Below are 17,019 nucleotides of genomic sequence, written 5' to 3'. Positions count from 1 at the left end.
CACTTTCATGGCCACATTTATGAGAAACGCAAGAAGAAAAACAAATAACAGCAAACATTTATTCCTTTTTATTTGTAGTGATACAGAATTTCTTTACAAATTATGGTTCTTCTAGCAATCTCCTGAAGAAATACAAAAGCAATTGTCCCAGTTAAATCAATGAAAATCCCAGCTTCACATTCTGGAAGGATGTCTCTCAGTTGTCCAACTTCTCCTGGAAACAAACAAACAAAAAAACCAACCCTTGTGTGTATTTTAGAGGAAAGATTTCAGGTGGGTCTGAAGTTGCTGGCAGAACAGGAAAGATGCAGGAAGGCAAGGCACGCTTTGCATCTTCCACTGCAACCTCTCCCAGCCTGACTGCATTGTTCCACCAATAAAACACACCAGGTGGTGTCCATAGAGCTACATGAGCAGGAAAGTGCTTTTTGTATGAATAATCCCCAGTACTTTGATTCCAAACTAATGCAGCAAGCTTAGCTCCCAAGGCACTGTGATAAGGAATTAACTCCTGACACAGAGAAGCAGATGGGAAGTTTGGTGCTGACTTCAGTAGATCTTCACCAAGGCATTGTGCAAAGCTGTTTGCACAGCTACTTGCAGTGTTAGCTGATGAGTGGGTTTGAGAGCAGATGCCAGGCAGAACAGCACATAGGAAAGCTCAGAGAAACAAAGGAATGGAGCCAGCAATGCTCAGGCACACAGGACCACAAACTTCACATGCTTACCCATCCTCCACGGGTCTCAATGTAGTTTTTCACTTGAGCATTTTCATTAATTGCTTTTACGAGGTGACCAGGATTGACATTAGCAGCTCCTTTCTTAAGAATATACATCATCAGTTTCACAGAAACAGAGAGAAAAGCTCTCTCATAGACCAGCTCAGGGTTCTGGTCACTCCACCTTTTGCAGAGAGAATCCACAGCAGCCCCAAATTTCTCCATCTGCAAGCATCAAGAGGGCAGTTTGAGCTTCTTCTTTTTAAGAGATAGCGTAATAAGCAAGTCTTGGCTCTCAATCAACATTCAGTTAAATTCTTGTATTTATTTACTGTATTCACAACTGGAGCAGGTGTCCCCCACCTCCTGGTGGTACCCACGCAGCACAGGACGCCCAAGGCAAGGCTCTCTCCTTACTATGGCTTGTACAAATGAGAGCAGTGGGAAGCATGTCTGCAGACCTAGGCAGGACAGCTTTAACCAGAGCTGCAGAGAACCTTAAACTAGAACTACAAGCAGAACACGCACCAAAACTGTGCTGGCTCTGACTTCTGGGCAAGCTGAAGCCCTGCTCCCTGGAGCACACCGTCTCCTCTCTTCAGTCTTTCTCTTAAAACAGCATTTGCCCCCTCACCAGCCCTAAACTGCATCTTATCTCCTGCAACGACAGGTCAGCCTGTGCAGTGCCAGGTCCTTGGAATCAGCTCCTTTGGAAGAGACAAGGACAAAAGTTGTGAGAGGTCAGTGACCTGGATAAAGGCAAAGAACCAAGCGGGTCCTGCTGGCAGGCTGCTGGCTGCCACGTCCCTTTTCCTCAGGCATCCCTGCCTCCTACAGCATAAGATGCATTCCTCCCTAGGCTTTTGCTGTTCTCCAATACAAGAAGAGCTGCAGGCTGGCCTACAAGCAAAGAGCAGCCCTGGGCCAGGCGGGATGAGGTGTTCTTTACCTTCCCCATGAGTACTTCATGAAGAACCTGTGAGGAAACCCTTTCAAAATCCATGTTGCACTGATCGCCGATCTGCCGCAGACGACTGGCAATAATAACGGGGTCGAAACCACCTGGCTCTTCCTCAGACTGCATGGACCCTGAAACAAGGAAAGGAGGGAGCAGGCTGGGGGGTTAGGGTGTAATGCACAGCAAGGCAGAGAAGAGAGGAAGGAATAAGGCAGAGCCAAAGAGCGATCCAAACTTGGGAAGGTTTTCAAAGGCACACTGCGCAGATTTCAGGCTCATAAAAGCATTAGAACTTCTCAGCTCAGCTTCTTAAAGTGGGGTTATTGCTTTTTTTTTTTTTTTTTTCCCTCTGTTAAAAAATTTTCCATAAAAATATGCCAAGATAAAAAGGTTTTGGTTTTCTTTGTTCTGAATGTTCAGCCTGAAGGAGGTACCCGTCACCGAGAACTTCAGCAGAAGTATTTCCAAGCTTCACAAAGCCATAAGGAACTGAAAACAGGACCTTTCAACAGAGTAACGTGCACCCTGCTCTCCTGCAGCACATCCTGCCCCGCTGCCCAGGCTGGAGCTGCAGGCCCGCAGGGACATCCCACACCTGGGTGCAACTCATCTGCCCCAGAGGAAGGAAACCAGGCGGGGGCTGATGGGGACTTTGCCCCCACGTCCCACCAAGGCAGGCTGCAGCTGTGGTCTCTGTGGGCTTCTGACAGCCCCACCCCACTTTAACTTATCCTCCAACACGGACACAACTTGGAGCTCATCACAAGATAAAAAAACCCCAACACCTGGCACCAAGCTGCACCTCCTGCCTTTACATCTCTCCGGCATCCTCAGCAAGAAGGATCTGCACTGAACTGCAGGCCTCACCTCCTGAGTCTGTCTGCAGGCATCGGAAATCGGCTTCATCCTCGTTTAGGAGATCATCAAATAAGGCTTCCACAACACATGCTGTCTGCTCCTCAAAAGTCCTCATGGCAGACAGGAATGCCTCCCAGCCCTCGGGCTGAGCAGCGCCTCTGAATGCTACCCTCCTTTTCCCGTCCTTCCGGGAGCAGCATGGCTGCAGGCCCCTCCTGAGGGCTGCACAACCTTTGCCCTCAACCATGATTACTCAAACTACAGGCGTGGCTTAGTTTCAGAATAAGGCATTGCCATGGAGATAAAATTAATTGAAGAATTACATGAAGCCAAGGATCATCGTTGACTCATTCATTTATCAGGAAAGGTACCTGGACAGAAGGTAGATCTTGAAGTCCTACCCCAGATCAGCACCCATGCAGTGCAGCCACAGCTGAGTGAAGGGTTGCTTGCCAGCAAGCCATCAAGGTGAGGCTTGTCGAGTAAAACCTGCCTCAAATGAGTGCTGCAAAGGACTCCCCCAAATGCATGTGTTGTATTCCTGTACTTAAAGAGACTGGAAAATGGTATAGGAAACCTACTACACTCAACTTCCTTTATCTACATTTCACTTCACTCCTAGATAGTTTGGGTATTACAATAACTTGGCACGCAAGACTGAAATAAATTATTGCACAACTGCTTTTTAAAGGTTTTCTTAAGAGAAGTGGAGAGAAAAAGTTCTGTGTAAAATGAAGGCGGGATCTGCTGTGACCACGTGAATCCATCCTGCAGAGCTCAGGCAGGAGTCCTGTGAACAAACACTCCAGAAAGCAGCCAGGAATGATTCACCTCTTTATTGGAAAATCAGAAATGAAATTTAAGACTTGTCTGACAGGGGCAGCAGCGAATCAGTGAAGTGCATTCAGAGATACAATACAGTCGTTTGGAGAAATTAAGCACTGCGAGATCATTTAGAGAATAGGGTTAACAAAGCCATGCCTTGCCCTGCACAATAGGCACCACAACAATAACCTGCAACCTTAAGCCAGGGAATTTTCCTTTGGTTTTGCCATTGTACAGAACGCTCAGTGGAGTGGAACACATAGCACAGCTGGATCATTTCCTGTTTCTTTCTGTGTCCTGGCCAAAAGCTACTGTAGTGGGAAGAGTGAGAGCTGGGGCTGACCAGGTGAAACTTTCTGTCCTTCCTTATGAGAACGATGCAATGGTTTTTGAATTAATTACAATTCTCACAAAAAAAAAGAATAACAGAAAAAAAACCACCACCAAACCTGTCCAAAACACTGCCCTGAATTTTGCTCACTTCTGGTTCCATCAGTCACACTGGTGTCTTGTGACAATCACGGCAGGTGCCAGCATTTCTGACTTAGATCAGCAGCAGCAGGCTTGCACACATTATTATCCTGTCCTTTCCCCAGCCCAGGGGAAGATGCCCTTTACCCTATCCTGCTCACCAGCCTCAGTAGCTCAGCACCAGCAGCACTGAGCTGCAGCTGTAGCTCTCCTTTGCCCAATGCTGACAACACTTCTACAATTCAGAAATACAAAACTTGCATCAAGAATGGTGAACTGAAGGCAGAGGAGAAAACTCTTCCTATGACCTGAGCAATCACCACACAAGGAACAGAGACCCTTCAGGATCTGAGCCCAGCAACTGCCTCCACAGCAGTCCTGAACACAGACATGAAGGCCTGCAGTGCCTCAGGCTTTGCCTCACTCTGCTTCACTGCAACCTGCATCCCTGAATCTTCTGCCTCGAGCAATAGCTCTGTCAGGAAGAGGCAACCACTGTCATCCTGAGCAATGAAATAAGCTTTCCATGGCTGGACACCAGCTTTGCTCATAGCAATGGTCCGGATGTGGACGACGTGAAGAGCAGTCTGGATAGTATCTGGATGAACTGTTCCAATCCAGGGCAGAGACTGCTGGCAGCCAACATCCAGGCTCAGCCAGGTCTTCTCAAACTGTTCTGCAGTCAGGGCGACATCAGGAATTAAGGTAAGGCTGCCTGTATCAGGATGAACCTTGAGGACTTCCTTACTCCCTTCAGAAATCAGTGACTCTGAAATCAAAGCATAAACAAATGAGATGCAGTTTTTATTCCCCTATTACCAGTTTCACACAGAACATCCCAGGGGGCCATCAGATGAAGGCTGGAATTACAGCACCCTCAGCAGCAGCCTCTCTGGGCTAATGGGGCGGTGATCAACCAGGCATTGCACAAGATATTAAGAACACTGAAGTGTTCTCAAAGCACTGTGGTCTTTTTCCAAAGGAACTCACGTGAGGATGTCTACTGACAAGAGGAAACTGTGAGGGTGATGCTGGTTACCTGTGCCCCCGTTCCCAGAGTCTGTACAAGGAGAAAAAGCGTAACAGGGCTCCCCTGGCTGGTGAGCAGTGACAAGTGCCCAACGTGCTTTGCCATAAATAGGTGCGAGGGTGTTGAACTCAGATGCCCACGTATTCACAGGTTGTTCTGTTTGGTCCTCCAGGAGCCCCAGGGAAGGGTCTGACTTGGGGCTGCACAGAACCCGTTTCACTTCATCCACACCGGACTGTAAGAGGCGATAGTAGAACAGCCCACGGTCTCGTACTGACATATCTTTCTCCTCCTCTGCAAATTTGAGCAACAGATTGTAGAGAATTTGAGCATTCAGATTTTTCCCCGGATTTCATGACCCCTAAATACTAAAAATCCATTCCCAGGGCTACAGTGTAAGCCTGTCACACTCACCTATCAGGGACAAGACGCAGCCTAATGCATAAAACTACATCACTTTGCCACCCTCGATGGTCATTGCAAGGATGCTGACACTGCATCAGTGCACCGGGGACGCGTCAAAAACAGGCGCCCAAAAGCCTGTACTACTGCTGCAAGAGGAAACCCACCTATGCAGTGATAGAGCAGCCTCCCCAGCATGTCCTGACACTCAGCAGGACGAGACAGGAAAAGTCGCACCAACGCTGTCAGGAGCTCCATCTTCACTGCTGGGAACACCTCTGTTTTCACATTCTCCACCAAGTCCTCTAACACATAGGGGGCGTTTGGAACTTTCTCACCATGTGCACCAAGGAGCCAGATCAGTGCTTGCTTCCCCTGAAGGCACCAAAAAAGAGCACATTCTGTCTCACAGGACAGCTATATTAACAGTGTTGACATGAAATCAAGAGACACGAGAACAAATCTAAAGCCACCTTACCTCACTGTCCTGGATGATGTCCTCACAGCCAGGCAGTGCCTGACACACTGCATCTGTGCACTGGGGACACAGCCAAACCAGGTCCCGAAAAGCCTGTACTACAGCTGCAATGAAACAGAATTCTCAGTATTCCCCAAGAATTATAAAACCATTAGGTAAAATAAGTAAAAATAAAACATAAATGAAAAAAAAAAGAGTCAAAAGACTTTGCGAAGTTTTAGCTAGGGAGGTCATGACTATGATTTGAGACACTCTCCTTCAAAATCCCAATATGCTGCCCCTGTCAGAGCACAGTTACACCACGCTTAAAATAAAGTACTGAAACTTCATATTGTTCCTCTTGCTTCTGGAAAGTAATCTTCCTTTTGGACATTCCCCAGCCTTTAGAGACTGACTCACGATGTCTCAGGCACACAAGGTTAGAAAAACAAACTGAAGCTAACACCAATTCAAAATGCATCACATGAACTTTAGCCCAAAATGTTAAAGGCTCTGTTGCACCCTTACAGAAACTCCAGCAGCTATTAATGCCCAATTCAAGAGCTGACTGTAAGCATGTGACTTTGAAAGCTGAAAGCAAGAGCATTACAAAGAGGGCAGAAATAGCTAAGGGAAGTTAGATCTGAGGACAGCAGAAGAAAAAGGCAGAAGTCTGGGTTGAGTTGAATCCGACTGTTACATGAGGAAAAGAAATCAGGAAGATTTAAAAGACAGAAACTAGGAGAACCAGCCAGAAAGAACTCAAAATTAGACCTATTAACCATCAGGGCCTTCACAAAGAGTTAATAAAATGCCTCTGCCTTCATCCCTTGGAGTCAACAGAAGGCAGCCAGAAAAGAGCCTCCATATCGTATCTGACCAGGAGCGCAGCCATCACCATCTCCAAGGAAGAAAACCTACAATGTCCGGTCACATTCCACATCCCCACACAACCAGGAGACTTCTACCTGGAGACACCAAGTAAATTAAATGTCAGGTGCCTCCTAGAGCCTCAAGTTTTGGGACCACAAGCCTCAGCAAAGCCACTTCCTGGGAGCTTAAGCCATGCAAATAACACGAAGATGATTACCTGACGTGATGTGCTCCTGTTGAAGCCCCAAGAGCTCTGTCAGAATCCCCACGCACTGTTCTGTGTATGTCCTAGCAATACTGCCTGCAGAGACAACAACAAGGATACGAGTCAACCACGAGCCCAACTATTCATCACAAACTCATTTTAAAGAAACAGCCGTCTTCTCTCTTTTTTGACTATTTTCTGACAGTCAGGTGAGCACATATTCTCACACAAGGCACACGTTCCTTTTTCTGAAGCCATACCTCTGAGAAAGTCTGCATTTTTCTTAACAGAGCAATGAGAAAAACATTTTAGCATCCCTGGCTTTCTCCTAAAGAATGCTATAAAAACTTACACATTTTCGAGATTGAAGAAATGAACCAAACTGCCCCAAATCACCTGAACTCTGCCTCCACCACAACTCAAACAACAAGCAAGTATTAAAGCAGCTCATCCACCCGCTACAGTTCCACTAAGACTCAACACCATCAGGCTCATTTAAGATGAAATTATTTAATTCAACCTTCCCATTCACTTGTTTATTTGGAGCATCTCCTCAGAGTGTTGACATCTGAAAAAGATTGAAGGCATTATATGCAGCTCAGCACCGGGACGACTGGATGAACCAGCATCCTCATGGTTTATAAACACACACAAAACATCCCTGGGGAGCAGGATTGACCTGGGGCTTCAGCACAGATCAGTTATTTGGAATGCATGCAGAAATACTTCAGCAGAGAAAGGCCGACCTTAAGACTGAGGGCTGCAGCTGCTTCTGAAGCAAGGCACAGCTCTCACCTATGGCAGAGATCGCCCCCTGGGCCAGCTCCACTGATACATCAGTGCAATAGCCCTTCAGCTCTTCCAGCACTTGTTGCACATTCTCATCATTCACCAGCTCGCACAACACTTCCATCTTCTGGCATTTGATGTAATGGGGTTCTGAATACGAGCAGAAGAACTTTTTGTAGTGGCTGCTAAAATGGCCAGGAAGACTCCCGAGGATCTGACGCACGTGGCACAGCGCAGTGAAGCAGAGCTCCCTGCTCTCCGAGGTGCAGGCAGCCAGCAGTGGCCCCTTCACCCTCACCAAAACATCTGCCTGCACGTGTGGGTACTCCTTGGCCAGCACGAGGAAGAGCTTGGTGGCTGCCATCACAACGCTGGGGCTGCTGCTTTTCAGATACCCATCCAGCAGATTGAGAATGTTGAACAGCTCCTCCTCAGTGCGGGGTCTGTAACGCAGAAGGAAGGCAAGCACCTCGCTTTGCCCCCACTGATCCAGGTCAGCCATCCTGCCAAGGAAATAAACACCGTTTGCAGGAGTCAGGGAGTGCGTAAGGATCTGTGCTGTGCAGAGTGCAGGCTGCAGCCCTTAGGTTGCTACAGTCTCCACTCCCATCAAACACTGTGGTTTTTTTTGTGAGACCACAATTCCATCCAGAAAGGACCAACCAATGTACATGTTATAGGCTTAACTCAGTGTCAATCACATGCACTTTTGCTGACGTAGAGCTTAGAGAGACAGAGAAACACCAACAAGATCCCTGGACACAGCAGCACCTTGCTTTTCCAGATCATTTTGCTACACATAGGGAAAAAAGTTGGTATCTGCAGATGATATATATGTCATGTATCTTAAAAGTGATTGGGAGAAACAAACCAGAACATCCTTGTACCACAATACATCACGTGCAGTGCCATGATTTTAAAGGATAATCGCATTAACTTACAACTCCAAGCAAAGCAGCGGCTGAAGCAGACTCTCTGGAAAAGCTGGGCGCTAAGATTTCCTCTTAAGACCTTAGCACAAAAACGACTGATTTGCTTTTAGGATGGGCACCTTCACCTTTAGGGTGTCTGACATTTCCAGTTCTGATGGGAGCCCAGAAGCACTCACTGCTATCTGTACGAAATGCAACAGACAGAAGCAGGCTTCCAGTGCCACCTCTGATACGGAAGAAGACAAACCTGTTGAGGAGATGATGGGCAATAGGTTTGTTGATGACAACTCCTCCCTCTTTCTTCAAGATCTCTTCCAAAGCCCTCAGACAGTTCACCACCACAATAGGGTCCTGGTCACGAAGCAGGCTGTACAACTCATTCACCAATGCACCGTCTGCAAAGAAGCAAAAGTGCTGCACCAATATTCTCACTCTACAGCAGCCTTTGGCACAGCCACGTGGAAGGACGTGTGATGGGACGGCGTGATGCCAGCCCTCGGCTCCCCACCATGCTCAGCCCTGGGCTATTTCCCTCCTCCTGCCCATGACCTTGCAGTGGCCCAGGGAGCCCAGGACAGCCCAGACCAACCTGCCATGTCCCTCCATGCTCAGCGACAGCGCAGTGCCTGCCAGCTCACCCACTTCGGTGTCTCCTTGCAGCCTGTGCACCTTGGCACAGCCTAGCACAGCAATCCTGCGCACGTAGGAGGCTCTGTCCCGAAGGCCATTCAGGAGGGGCTGCTGCACATATTCCTGCATGCCGGGCAACCTGTGGACAACAGGGACGGGTCACACAGAATCACAGAATGGCCCAGGTTGGAAGGGATCTCAAGGATCACGAAGCTCCAACCCCCTGCCGCACGCAGGGCCACCAACCTCCACATTTCATAGCAGCCCAGGCTGCCCAGGGCCCCATCCAACTGGCCTTGAACACCTCCAGGGATGCACGGGGCATCCACAGCCTCTCTGGGCAGCTGTTCCAGCACCTCACCACTCATAGTAAAGAACTTCCCTCTGACATCCAACCTCAATCTTCCCTCCCTCAACTTCAAACCATTTCCCCTTGTCCTGCTGTCATCTCCCCTTTCCAAGAGTTGATTCCCCTCCTGTTTGTAGGCTCCCTTTAGGTACTGCAGGCTGCAATGAGGTCACCCCACAGCCTTCTTTTCTCCAGGCTGAACAAGCCCAGCTCCCTCAGACTGTCCTTGTAGGGAGGTGCTGCAGCCCCCTGATCATCTCTGTGGCTCCTCTGGACCCTCTCCAACAGCTCTCTGTCTTTCTTGTACTGGGGGCTCCAGACCTGGACACAGCACTGCAGGTGGGGCCTCACAAGAGCAGAGCAGAGGGGGACGATCACCTCCCTGTCCCTGCTGGCCACCCCTCTGCTGATGGAGCCCAGGATCCCATTTGCTTTCCGAGCTGTAATCACGCACTGCTGGCTCATGTTAAGCATTTCATCCATCAGGACCCCCAGGTCCTTCTCTGCAGGGCTGCTCTCAAGGACTGCTCCTTCCAGTCTGCACAAATGCCTGGGATTCCTACGGCCCAAGTGCCAAACTCTGCACACTGTTGTATTCAACATCATTAGATTCACCCAGGCCCACTTTTTGAGTTTGCTGAGGTCCCTCTGAACGGCATCCCTTACTTCCACCGTGTCAACTGCACCACTCAGCCTGGTGTTGCCAAGGGCGCACTCTCCATCATCCATCTCATTGATAAAGATGCTAAAGAGCTCCGGTCCCGAGACAGAGCCCTGGGGGACGCCACTCACGGGGTCACTGAGGGCCCTTCCTCAGAGCGAGGGCTGAGTGCTGCCGGGACAGGAAATACGGGACAAGCGTAGAGATGACAGAGGAGAGCCCGGATCCCCGCACCCACCTGAGGTCGCAGAGTCCTCGCAGCGCCAGGCCGCGCACGGCAGGGCTGGGATCGGCGCAGTCCCGTCGCAGCGTGTTGACAGCCAGCAACGCCAAGCGGGGCATGCGCGGGGCGTGCGCGCACACGTACAGCTGCACCAACTTCTTCTGCACCACGTCGGCCGCCGCGCCCGCCTTCACCATCTCCGCAAACAACCCCGACACGTCCGCGCCCTGCGTCATGAGCCTGCGGCAGACACGGCGCGGCCGTCAGCTGGCCCCGGCCCTCGGCTGACCCCCTCCCTCCCGCCGCCCCGCGCCGCTCCGCCCCGCACCGGATGACTCGCAGCACGGCGGCGCGGTACCGCAGCGGCTCCGCCTGGACGTGCGGGTTGCTCAGCGCGCGCCGCAAATCGCGCAGCACCTCCTCGCCGCCCAGGTACGGCATGGTCGCACGGCCCCCCGCTCCGCTCGGCTCCGCGCCCCACCGCGCACGCGCCGCCCCTCCCCTTCCCTTCTCTCCCCTTCGCTCCCGCGCGTGCGCGACGTCGCGCGCCGAATTCGGCGGGAATCGGCGGCGGCGCCGCCTTCGTCCGCGCGCTCCCCGCGCCCCGGCGCCATGAACGGGACGGTGATTCCCGGCACGCCCATCGCCGTGGATTTCTGGAGCGTGCGGCGGGCGGGCGGCGCGCGGCTGTTCTTCCTGTCGCACATGCACTCGGACCACACGGTAGGGCTGTCCAGCACCTGGAGCCGCCCGCTGTACTGCTCGCCGCTCACCGCCCGCCTGCTGCACCACCGCCTAAAGGTACGTCCTGTCCTGTCCAGTTCCGTCCTGTCCCATCCCGTTCCCCCCGGTCCTCACGCCCGCCCGCCCGCAGGTGCCCACACACTGGATCCGCCCGCTGGAGGTGGGGCAGAGCCACGTGGTAGGCGAGGAGGTGACCGTGACGCTGCTCGATGCCAACCACTGCCCCGGCTCCGTCATGTTTCTCTTCGAGGGCTCCTTCGGCACCATCCTTTACACAGGTACGGGGAGGGAAACGCGGTCGCTCCGCCGCCCCGCCCGCCCTGACGGCCCTGTTCTGCAGGGGATTTCCGCTACAGCCGCGCCATGCAGCGCGAGCCAGTGCTGAGCGGCCGCCGCATCGACCGCCTCTACCTGGACAACACCAACTGCCGGCCGCAGCGCGCGCTGCCCTCCAGGAGCCGGGCTGCGCACCAGGCCGCGCAGCTCATCCGCCAGCACCCGCAGCACCGCGTCGTCATCGGTGAGTGCAGCCCAGAGCCGTTCCTGCATCTCCCCCTGGTATGCCGTGGTGCTGAGGTTCAGTAGGGTAAAGTGTTGGATCCTGCATTTTGGTCACAGCAACCCCAAGGCAAGCCTACAGGCTTGGGGAGGAGTTTTTGTCTGGAAAGCTGCCTAATGGAAAGGGACCCTGGTGTGTTGAATGTGAGCTAGCAGTGTGCCCAGGTGGCCAAGAGGGGCAATGGCATCCTGGCTTGGATCAGGAATGCTGTGGTGAGCAGAACCAGGGAAGTCATCCTGCCCTGTACTCAGCACTGGTGAGGCCTCACCTCAAGTGCTCTGTTCAGTTTTGGGCACCTCAGTACAGAAAGGACATGGAGGTGCTGGAGCAGGGCCTAAGAAGGGCAGCGAGGCTGGGGAAGGGCTTGGAGATCGTGGCCTGTGAGGAGAGACTGAAGGAGCTGGGGCTGTTTGATCTGGGGAAGAGGAGGCTGAGGGGGGAGACATTGTTGCTCTCTTCCAATATCTGAAAAGTGCTTACAGCAAAAGGGGTTGGTCTCACTGGTGACAGGAAATGGCCTCAAGTTGCACCAGGGGAGGTTTAGGTTGGATATCAGGAAAAACTACTTTGCAGAAAGGGTTGTTAAGCACTGCAATAAGCTGCCCAGGGAGGCGGCTGAGTCACCATCCTGGATGTGTTTAAAAAACATTTGTATGTGGTGCTCAGGGATGTGATTTAGCAGAGGTTTATTAGTTAGGGTAGTATGGTTAGGTCGTGGTTGGATTCGATGATCTTTAAGGTCTTTCCCAACTTAAGTGATTCTATGATTCTTTGACGGCTCTCCTGCAGGTGTGTACAGCCTGGGGAAGGAAGAGCTGCTGGTGGACCTGGCGCTCGAGTTCAGCACGTGGGTCGTGGTGAGCCCCTCACGCCTGGAGCAGATGCGGCTGCTGGAGCTGCCTGAGGTGTTCACGACAGAGGAGGGGGCTGGCAGGATCCATGCGGTGGACGTCGCTGAGATCCGCTGGGACACCCTTGTGAGCTGGAACGTGCGGCATCCGACCATTGCCATCCTCCCCACGGGCAGGCCCGTGAAGGTCACCCACCCCAAGATCCACCTCATCCCGTACTCGGATCATTCATCCTTTTCGGAGTTGTGTGAGTTTGTGAGGTGGTTGAAACCCTGCTCGGTCATCCCGATTGTGAAAGACAGCACGTGCCACGCGTCCTTTCAGAAATACCTGAGTCCTGACCACCAGGCACCTCCTGGCCTTGGAATTCCGAAGCCTCTGCAGGTGTCTGTACAGCGGCAGAGCAAAACAAAGAAGCAGAAACCTGTGTGTCTTGTGAAAAGAGCTGCCCAGCACTCTGTGCCCAAAGGAGTTGTTTATGAGTCCCTAGAGGAACATACTGAGCAATCTGACGGGCTCAGGGCTCTTACGGCTCCTCAGCAGAACTCCCATGAGTCAGCTTTCTGCTCCCTTGAACATATTTGTTTTTATGACTGTGAGGAGGAAGAGCCGAGTAGAGAACAGCCAGGGGGTGCAATGGCAGCTGGCACTGCTGGGCAGTTGCTTCTTTCTGATGAGGACTTTCCAAGTGAACTTCCAAAGGAATATTTACTCACTCCTTTAAATGCCTTAAAGCAGGTTTCCTTTTACAAGGCAGTAGAAGATTTATTTAGCAGGTGGGAAGTGTCCTGAAAATTGCTTGTCTGTCAGGGCAAATACAGTTGATAATAATGATTCTGAAAGTCTTAAAACTGCATCCTGTTCTTTGTGTTCAAGTTTCTCATCACAAGAGAGAAGCTCAGCTATGAGAAATTGTTTTTGTTTCCTCTTATTAGAGGAAAAAGAGAATCTACAACTAGTTAGTAGATATCAGATTTTTCATTTATTTATTTTTATATCTTTGTCCGCATCTGTTGGGTCCCCATTCTGTATTCGGGCAATGTAGTCCCTCTGCTTCTGAACCTTTAATCTCTATTGCAGAGATTTATGTGTCTGTTGTGGCCAAAGCAACCACTGGGTTGGTTCAGGTTGAGCAGCAGAGGGCATGAGCTGCCTGCAGCCTAACTAATGGGCCTGCATGTGATGAAAGAAGCAACGCAGGGGAATCGGAGTCCTGCAGGTCTTATTCCACACATCTGTGCTGCCTCATTAACAAGTGTTTGTAAGGACTTCACTGTAAGATGTATTACAAATATTTATTAGGCAATGTTGCAAACTGGTGCTTAAAGAAATGTAGAAGATGAAGTGCCTTTCTTATTGCTGAAATACCTCCAGGCTGCGCTGCTTTTGAATCCTGCCAAGTGCAGCTGGATAAGGTTCTTCTCACCCAAAAGCACTACTTTCGTATTAATTGTAAATGCCTTTTTCAGGTCAGTGTCTGGAAAAGATAGGATTTGTGTGAGGTCTTGACTCCCTGGAATGGATTGCAGTATCCTCTTCAGTCTGCATGCTGACAGCTCTTGATGGCCAAGTGCTTCAGGTAGCTATCAGTGTTCTGCTGGATTCTGTGCTTGTTCTTATCAGCCAGTGGTAAATTGGATGGAGGACAATGAAACATCTGCTTGCTGGTGTAAAGTGCCAAGTCGTGGCTGCGTTATTTGGAAAGAATGCTGTGGCTAAATGGCAAAAAGCGTGCTCCATTAGCTTAGAGGTCAGGTGTTTCCTGCTCCAGGTGAACTGTACGGAGTCAGGGGGTGTCAGTAACATGGCAGTGCTGTGAGTATCTTCTGTGAAGTCTGAAAATTCTGGTTATCCTTGCAAAACTGCATTAGCAACATTTTACAGACTATTTCCCTGTGTGGTGATGGTGACAGCGAAGTAGAAATGGCCTCTAAGTACTTTTCTGGGAGCAACAGGCCAACTTATTGTTCAGCTTTTTCTAACCTTCTTATTTTAAACACAAAATGTTTCAAATGATTTAATCAGGATCGGAGTCTTCTGAATGTAGAGACGAGTAAAGTTGCTCCAAGACCAGTCAGCTGGATAGATTGAATTCCCCAAATCAAGTCAGACAAAGACATGTTTACTCTTCAAGTGAAGTTTGAGCTTGTGAAAAGCAAAGCTACCCGTAGATGCAGCAGCTGTAGCTGTTTAAAAACAAGGCTGTCTTGAGCAGTAGTCATAATGACAGCTGCAGTGGGTGTGCTTGGGATGCTGCTCTGCAAACACAAGTCCTCACTCACAGCAGAGCTGGGGAAGCACAGGCTTGGAACGTGGCCACATAAGCAGCTCCTCTTGTAGGGCTGCCTATAGACTCTGCCTGCCAGCTGCTAATGGGACACTGGAAATAATGGAGTAACTTTCTGCATTTTACTTTAGAAATGTACTTTTAAAGCAGTGGCGAAGGCAGCTCAAGCTTCTGGCTATGGTCTGTAAGCCCTGTTTTCCTTGTGAAAATTAAACTACAGAGCTTTGTCAGGTCAGCGTGAATGGAAGCACCTGCTTCTTTTATAACATCTGAGGCTGCCAGGGAAGTAATGGCCCTGTGTTTGCAGTAGTTTGTTACGGGGTGCCTTGGAGATGCAGGCTGTACTTCGGTGCTGTTGAAATGTAAGTGACTCACTTGACAGGCAGGTGAGTGAAACACTGCCTGCACTCTCAGATTCCACTGCTCTGCTTTCAGCTTGCAGCATCTCCACTGCTCTGAACTGATGCTTGCATTCTGAGTCCATTCTGCTCCATTTAGTGTCTCAGAGTCTGTCTCACACATTTTGCTGCTCATGGGATATGTAAGTTTTTTTTCTCTGTTATCAATCCTAAGTGGAGTAGAAAATCTCCAGGTGAAGCTGAGCAAAATGGAGTTGTCATGTTAATTCTTTGGAGTTGCAACTGTTCTTCAGAAAGGAGAGAAAGCAGCAAAGGCTTCAGAGGCTGGGGTTCTGCTCACCATGTCTGAGCATTCCAGTAGTTTGAATTGGCTTCTGTCACTGGAGCCTTAGTGCATCTAAGAGCTGGAGTGTCTCATGCACACCAGGCTCTGAATGTGCTGCTGCTAGCTCAGCTGCACAGAGCTGTGTCAACACTGCTACCACAGGTGTTCTGCTTGCAACATGACAGTGAGAAGCTGTAGCCAAGTGTTAGCTTGGCTATGCAGTATCCTGGGCTGTGTCTCACAGTCGTCCGTGCAGGAAAGTGGTGTTCAGACCAAAGCCCTCCCAAATCCATACTCACAGAGCATGTTTGAGCTGTTTATCTCTTGTTCCACAGTTCAGAACCAAGCCCCAGTGGGATGAAACAGACTATAGAGGAGCTAGAAGCAGAGCTGAGTTCCTTTTGGCAAGGTTTCAGCAGTGTTTTAACAAGCTGTGATCAAACACTGGTGTGTCACAAGGGCAGGGCAGGCTTATGGTTCTGGGAGCAGCTCTGCCCTGCTGAGCTCCTCCACACAGTTGCATGTGCAAGTTGAATTGCAATACTATGAAACAGTTTATTGAGCTCTAACTCAGCAGAAATCCTTGAAGGGGGACTCTGTGCTATGGAGAGAAGGAAATGGATTGTGTAAGTTACTGCAAGATACAGAGGTAAAATGTACCTATCTCCTATGTTCCACAGCAAACAGGTGTATGAGGTGGGGCTGTAGGAGGCACCCCAAAGTACTGTTCCTAACTCTGCTTCCCATGCTACAAGGCTGAAGCACTTACAACTTCTCTCCTTTGGAGCTTCTTCAGGTTTTTGTAGAACAAGTCCTTGTGGTTGTTTTTCTAGATAAGAATGACATCAGGGAAATCTTTACTGGACAAAGTAATTTGAAGAATTTTGTAACTTCATTTTTGTAACATTTTGTAACTTGCATTTACAATTCCTTCTGCTCCATTTTTGCTCTCTCGCTGAGGTTGCTGCAGTGCCTACGTTTTCCCCACTGTCAGTTTGCACTTGGCCAAGCGCTGCCTCAGCACAAGCAGCCAAGAGTGTGCAGTAACTTGTTTGGGAGGAACTTCACTTGGGAGAGCCCAGCACTGCGAGCAGGTGCCTGGGAAGATAAGGAGCACATTCTAATTTTGCATGCGTGCTCTTGACAGGCATGCAGCACTGTGCACAGCTGGCCCTGTTTGTTTTCCAGGTGCCCACCACACACACCTGGTAGTTTTATTAAAAAACAAACAAGAGCAAGGCTGTCTCCTTCAGGCTCTTTTGCTGCTTGTGGTCTCGGCTTGCCTGCTGTGATGTTGCATATTGACCCAAATCGTGGCTGCAAGTAGAGTTGCCCAGGGCTGTCTCATGGAAAAAGTTTACGCTTTGGTTTCTGCAAGGCAAAGACACTTACAGACCCCCAACTTTCCTTCTGTGCAGTGGTTCTGTGGATCACTTAGAAAATTTGTGTAATAGTGAGAGCAAAGATGACGGCTGTGTGCTTTCATAGATCAAAGTGTGTAGCTGCACGACT

At 50.2% G+C, this 17,019-nt stretch overlaps 3 protein-coding genes across 6 annotated transcripts; 1 reads left to right on the top strand and 2 right to left on the bottom strand.

Moving 5' to 3' along the window:
- Nucleotides 1-45: 45 nt before the first annotated feature.
- Nucleotides 46-2,764, bottom strand: BCL2L15 (BCL2 like 15). Its single transcript, XM_052698150.1, has 4 exons — nt 2,545-2,764; nt 1,669-1,808; nt 729-944; nt 46-214 (listed from the first exon to the last, which is right to left on the bottom strand). The coding sequence occupies exons 1-4, from the start codon at nt 2,648-2,650 to the stop codon at nt 197-199; spliced, it is 480 nt and encodes a 159-aa protein (XP_052554110.1). The 5' UTR covers nt 2,651-2,764; the 3' UTR covers nt 46-196.
- A 585-nt stretch (nt 2,765-3,349) lies between these two features.
- On the bottom strand, nt 3,350-10,865 carry AP4B1 (adaptor related protein complex 4 subunit beta 1). Of its 2 annotated transcripts, XM_052698144.1 has the most exons (10): nt 10,711-10,865; nt 10,398-10,622; nt 9,158-9,288; nt 8,767-8,914; nt 7,594-8,090; nt 6,811-6,894; nt 5,742-5,845; nt 5,431-5,638; nt 4,871-5,155; nt 3,350-4,600 (listed from the first exon to the last, which is right to left on the bottom strand). In XM_052698144.1, the coding sequence occupies exons 1-10, from the start codon at nt 10,821-10,823 to the stop codon at nt 4,173-4,175; spliced, it is 2,223 nt and encodes a 740-aa protein (XP_052554104.1). In that variant the 5' UTR covers nt 10,824-10,865; the 3' UTR covers nt 3,350-4,172. The 2 variants fall into 2 exon arrangements, with proteins under 2 accessions (XP_052554104.1, XP_052554105.1); XM_052698145.1 differs by lacking the exons at nt 10,398-10,622; nt 10,711-10,865 and having other exon boundaries at nt 3,357-4,600; nt 9,109-9,221.
- Nucleotides 10,866-10,898: 33 nt separating this feature from the next.
- DCLRE1B (DNA cross-link repair 1B) lies at nt 10,899-13,503 on the top strand. 3 transcript variants are annotated; one of them, XM_052698149.1, is made up of 5 exons: nt 10,899-11,183; nt 11,257-11,404; nt 11,467-11,646; nt 12,475-12,783; nt 12,861-12,956. In XM_052698149.1, coding segments are annotated over exons 1-5 (828 nt in total). In that variant the 5' UTR covers nt 10,899-10,994; the 3' UTR covers nt 12,863-12,956. The 3 variants fall into 3 exon arrangements, with proteins under 3 accessions (XP_052554109.1, XP_052554107.1, XP_052554108.1); XM_052698147.1 differs by having other exon boundaries at nt 10,920-11,183; nt 12,475-13,503; XM_052698148.1 differs by lacking the exon at nt 11,467-11,646 and having other exon boundaries at nt 10,920-11,183; nt 12,475-13,503.
- Nucleotides 13,504-17,019: the final 3,516 nt, after the last annotated feature.

Source organism: Tympanuchus pallidicinctus, unplaced genomic scaffold (genome assembly GCF_026119805.1).
Source record: "Tympanuchus pallidicinctus isolate F22 unplaced genomic scaffold, pur_lepc_1.0 scaffold32, whole genome shotgun sequence".
NCBI lineage: Eukaryota > Metazoa > Chordata > Aves > Galliformes > Phasianidae > Tympanuchus > Tympanuchus pallidicinctus.
The sequence above is the reverse complement of the archived record's forward strand: the minus strand, read 5'-3'. Positions and strand labels throughout refer to the sequence as shown.

What these genes read in the sequence shown, in the direction of transcription:
- BCL2L15 (XM_052698150.1), bottom strand. Translation starts at nt 2,650, where the DNA reads ATGAGGACTTTTGAGGAGCAGACAGCATGTGTTGTGGAAGCCTTATTT. An exon ending in CCTGCAGACAGACTCAGGAG is followed by an intron (nt 1,809 to 2,544) that starts GTGAGGCCTGCA and finishes TCCTTGTTTCAG; the next exon opens with GGTCCATGCAGTCTGAGGAA. An exon ending in ATGAAGTACTCATGGGGAAG is followed by an intron (nt 945 to 1,668) that starts GTAAAGAACACC and finishes TGATGCTTGCAG; the next exon opens with ATGGAGAAATTTGGGGCTGC.
- AP4B1 (XM_052698144.1), bottom strand. Translation starts at nt 10,823, where the DNA reads ATGCCGTACCTGGGCGGCGAGGAGGTGCTGCGCGATTTGCGGCGCGCG. An exon ending in GGGGGCGATCTCTGCCATAG is followed by an intron (nt 6,895 to 7,593) that starts GTGAGAGCTGTG and finishes TTGTCTCTGCAG; the next exon opens with GCAGTATTGCTAGGACATAC. An exon ending in ACATCATCCAGGACAGTGAG is followed by an intron (nt 5,639 to 5,741) that starts GTAAGGTGGCTT and finishes TGGTGCCTTCAG; the next exon opens with GGGAAGCAAGCACTGATCTG.
- DCLRE1B (XM_052698147.1), top strand. Translation starts at nt 10,995, where the DNA reads ATGAACGGGACGGTGATTCCCGGCACGCCCATCGCCGTGGATTTCTGG. An exon ending in TGCTGCACCACCGCCTAAAG is followed by an intron (nt 11,184 to 11,256) that starts GTACGTCCTGTC and finishes GCCCGCCCGCAG; the next exon opens with GTGCCCACACACTGGATCCG. An exon ending in GCAGCACCGCGTCGTCATCG is followed by an intron (nt 11,647 to 12,474) that starts GTGAGTGCAGCC and finishes GCTCTCCTGCAG; the next exon opens with GTGTGTACAGCCTGGGGAAG.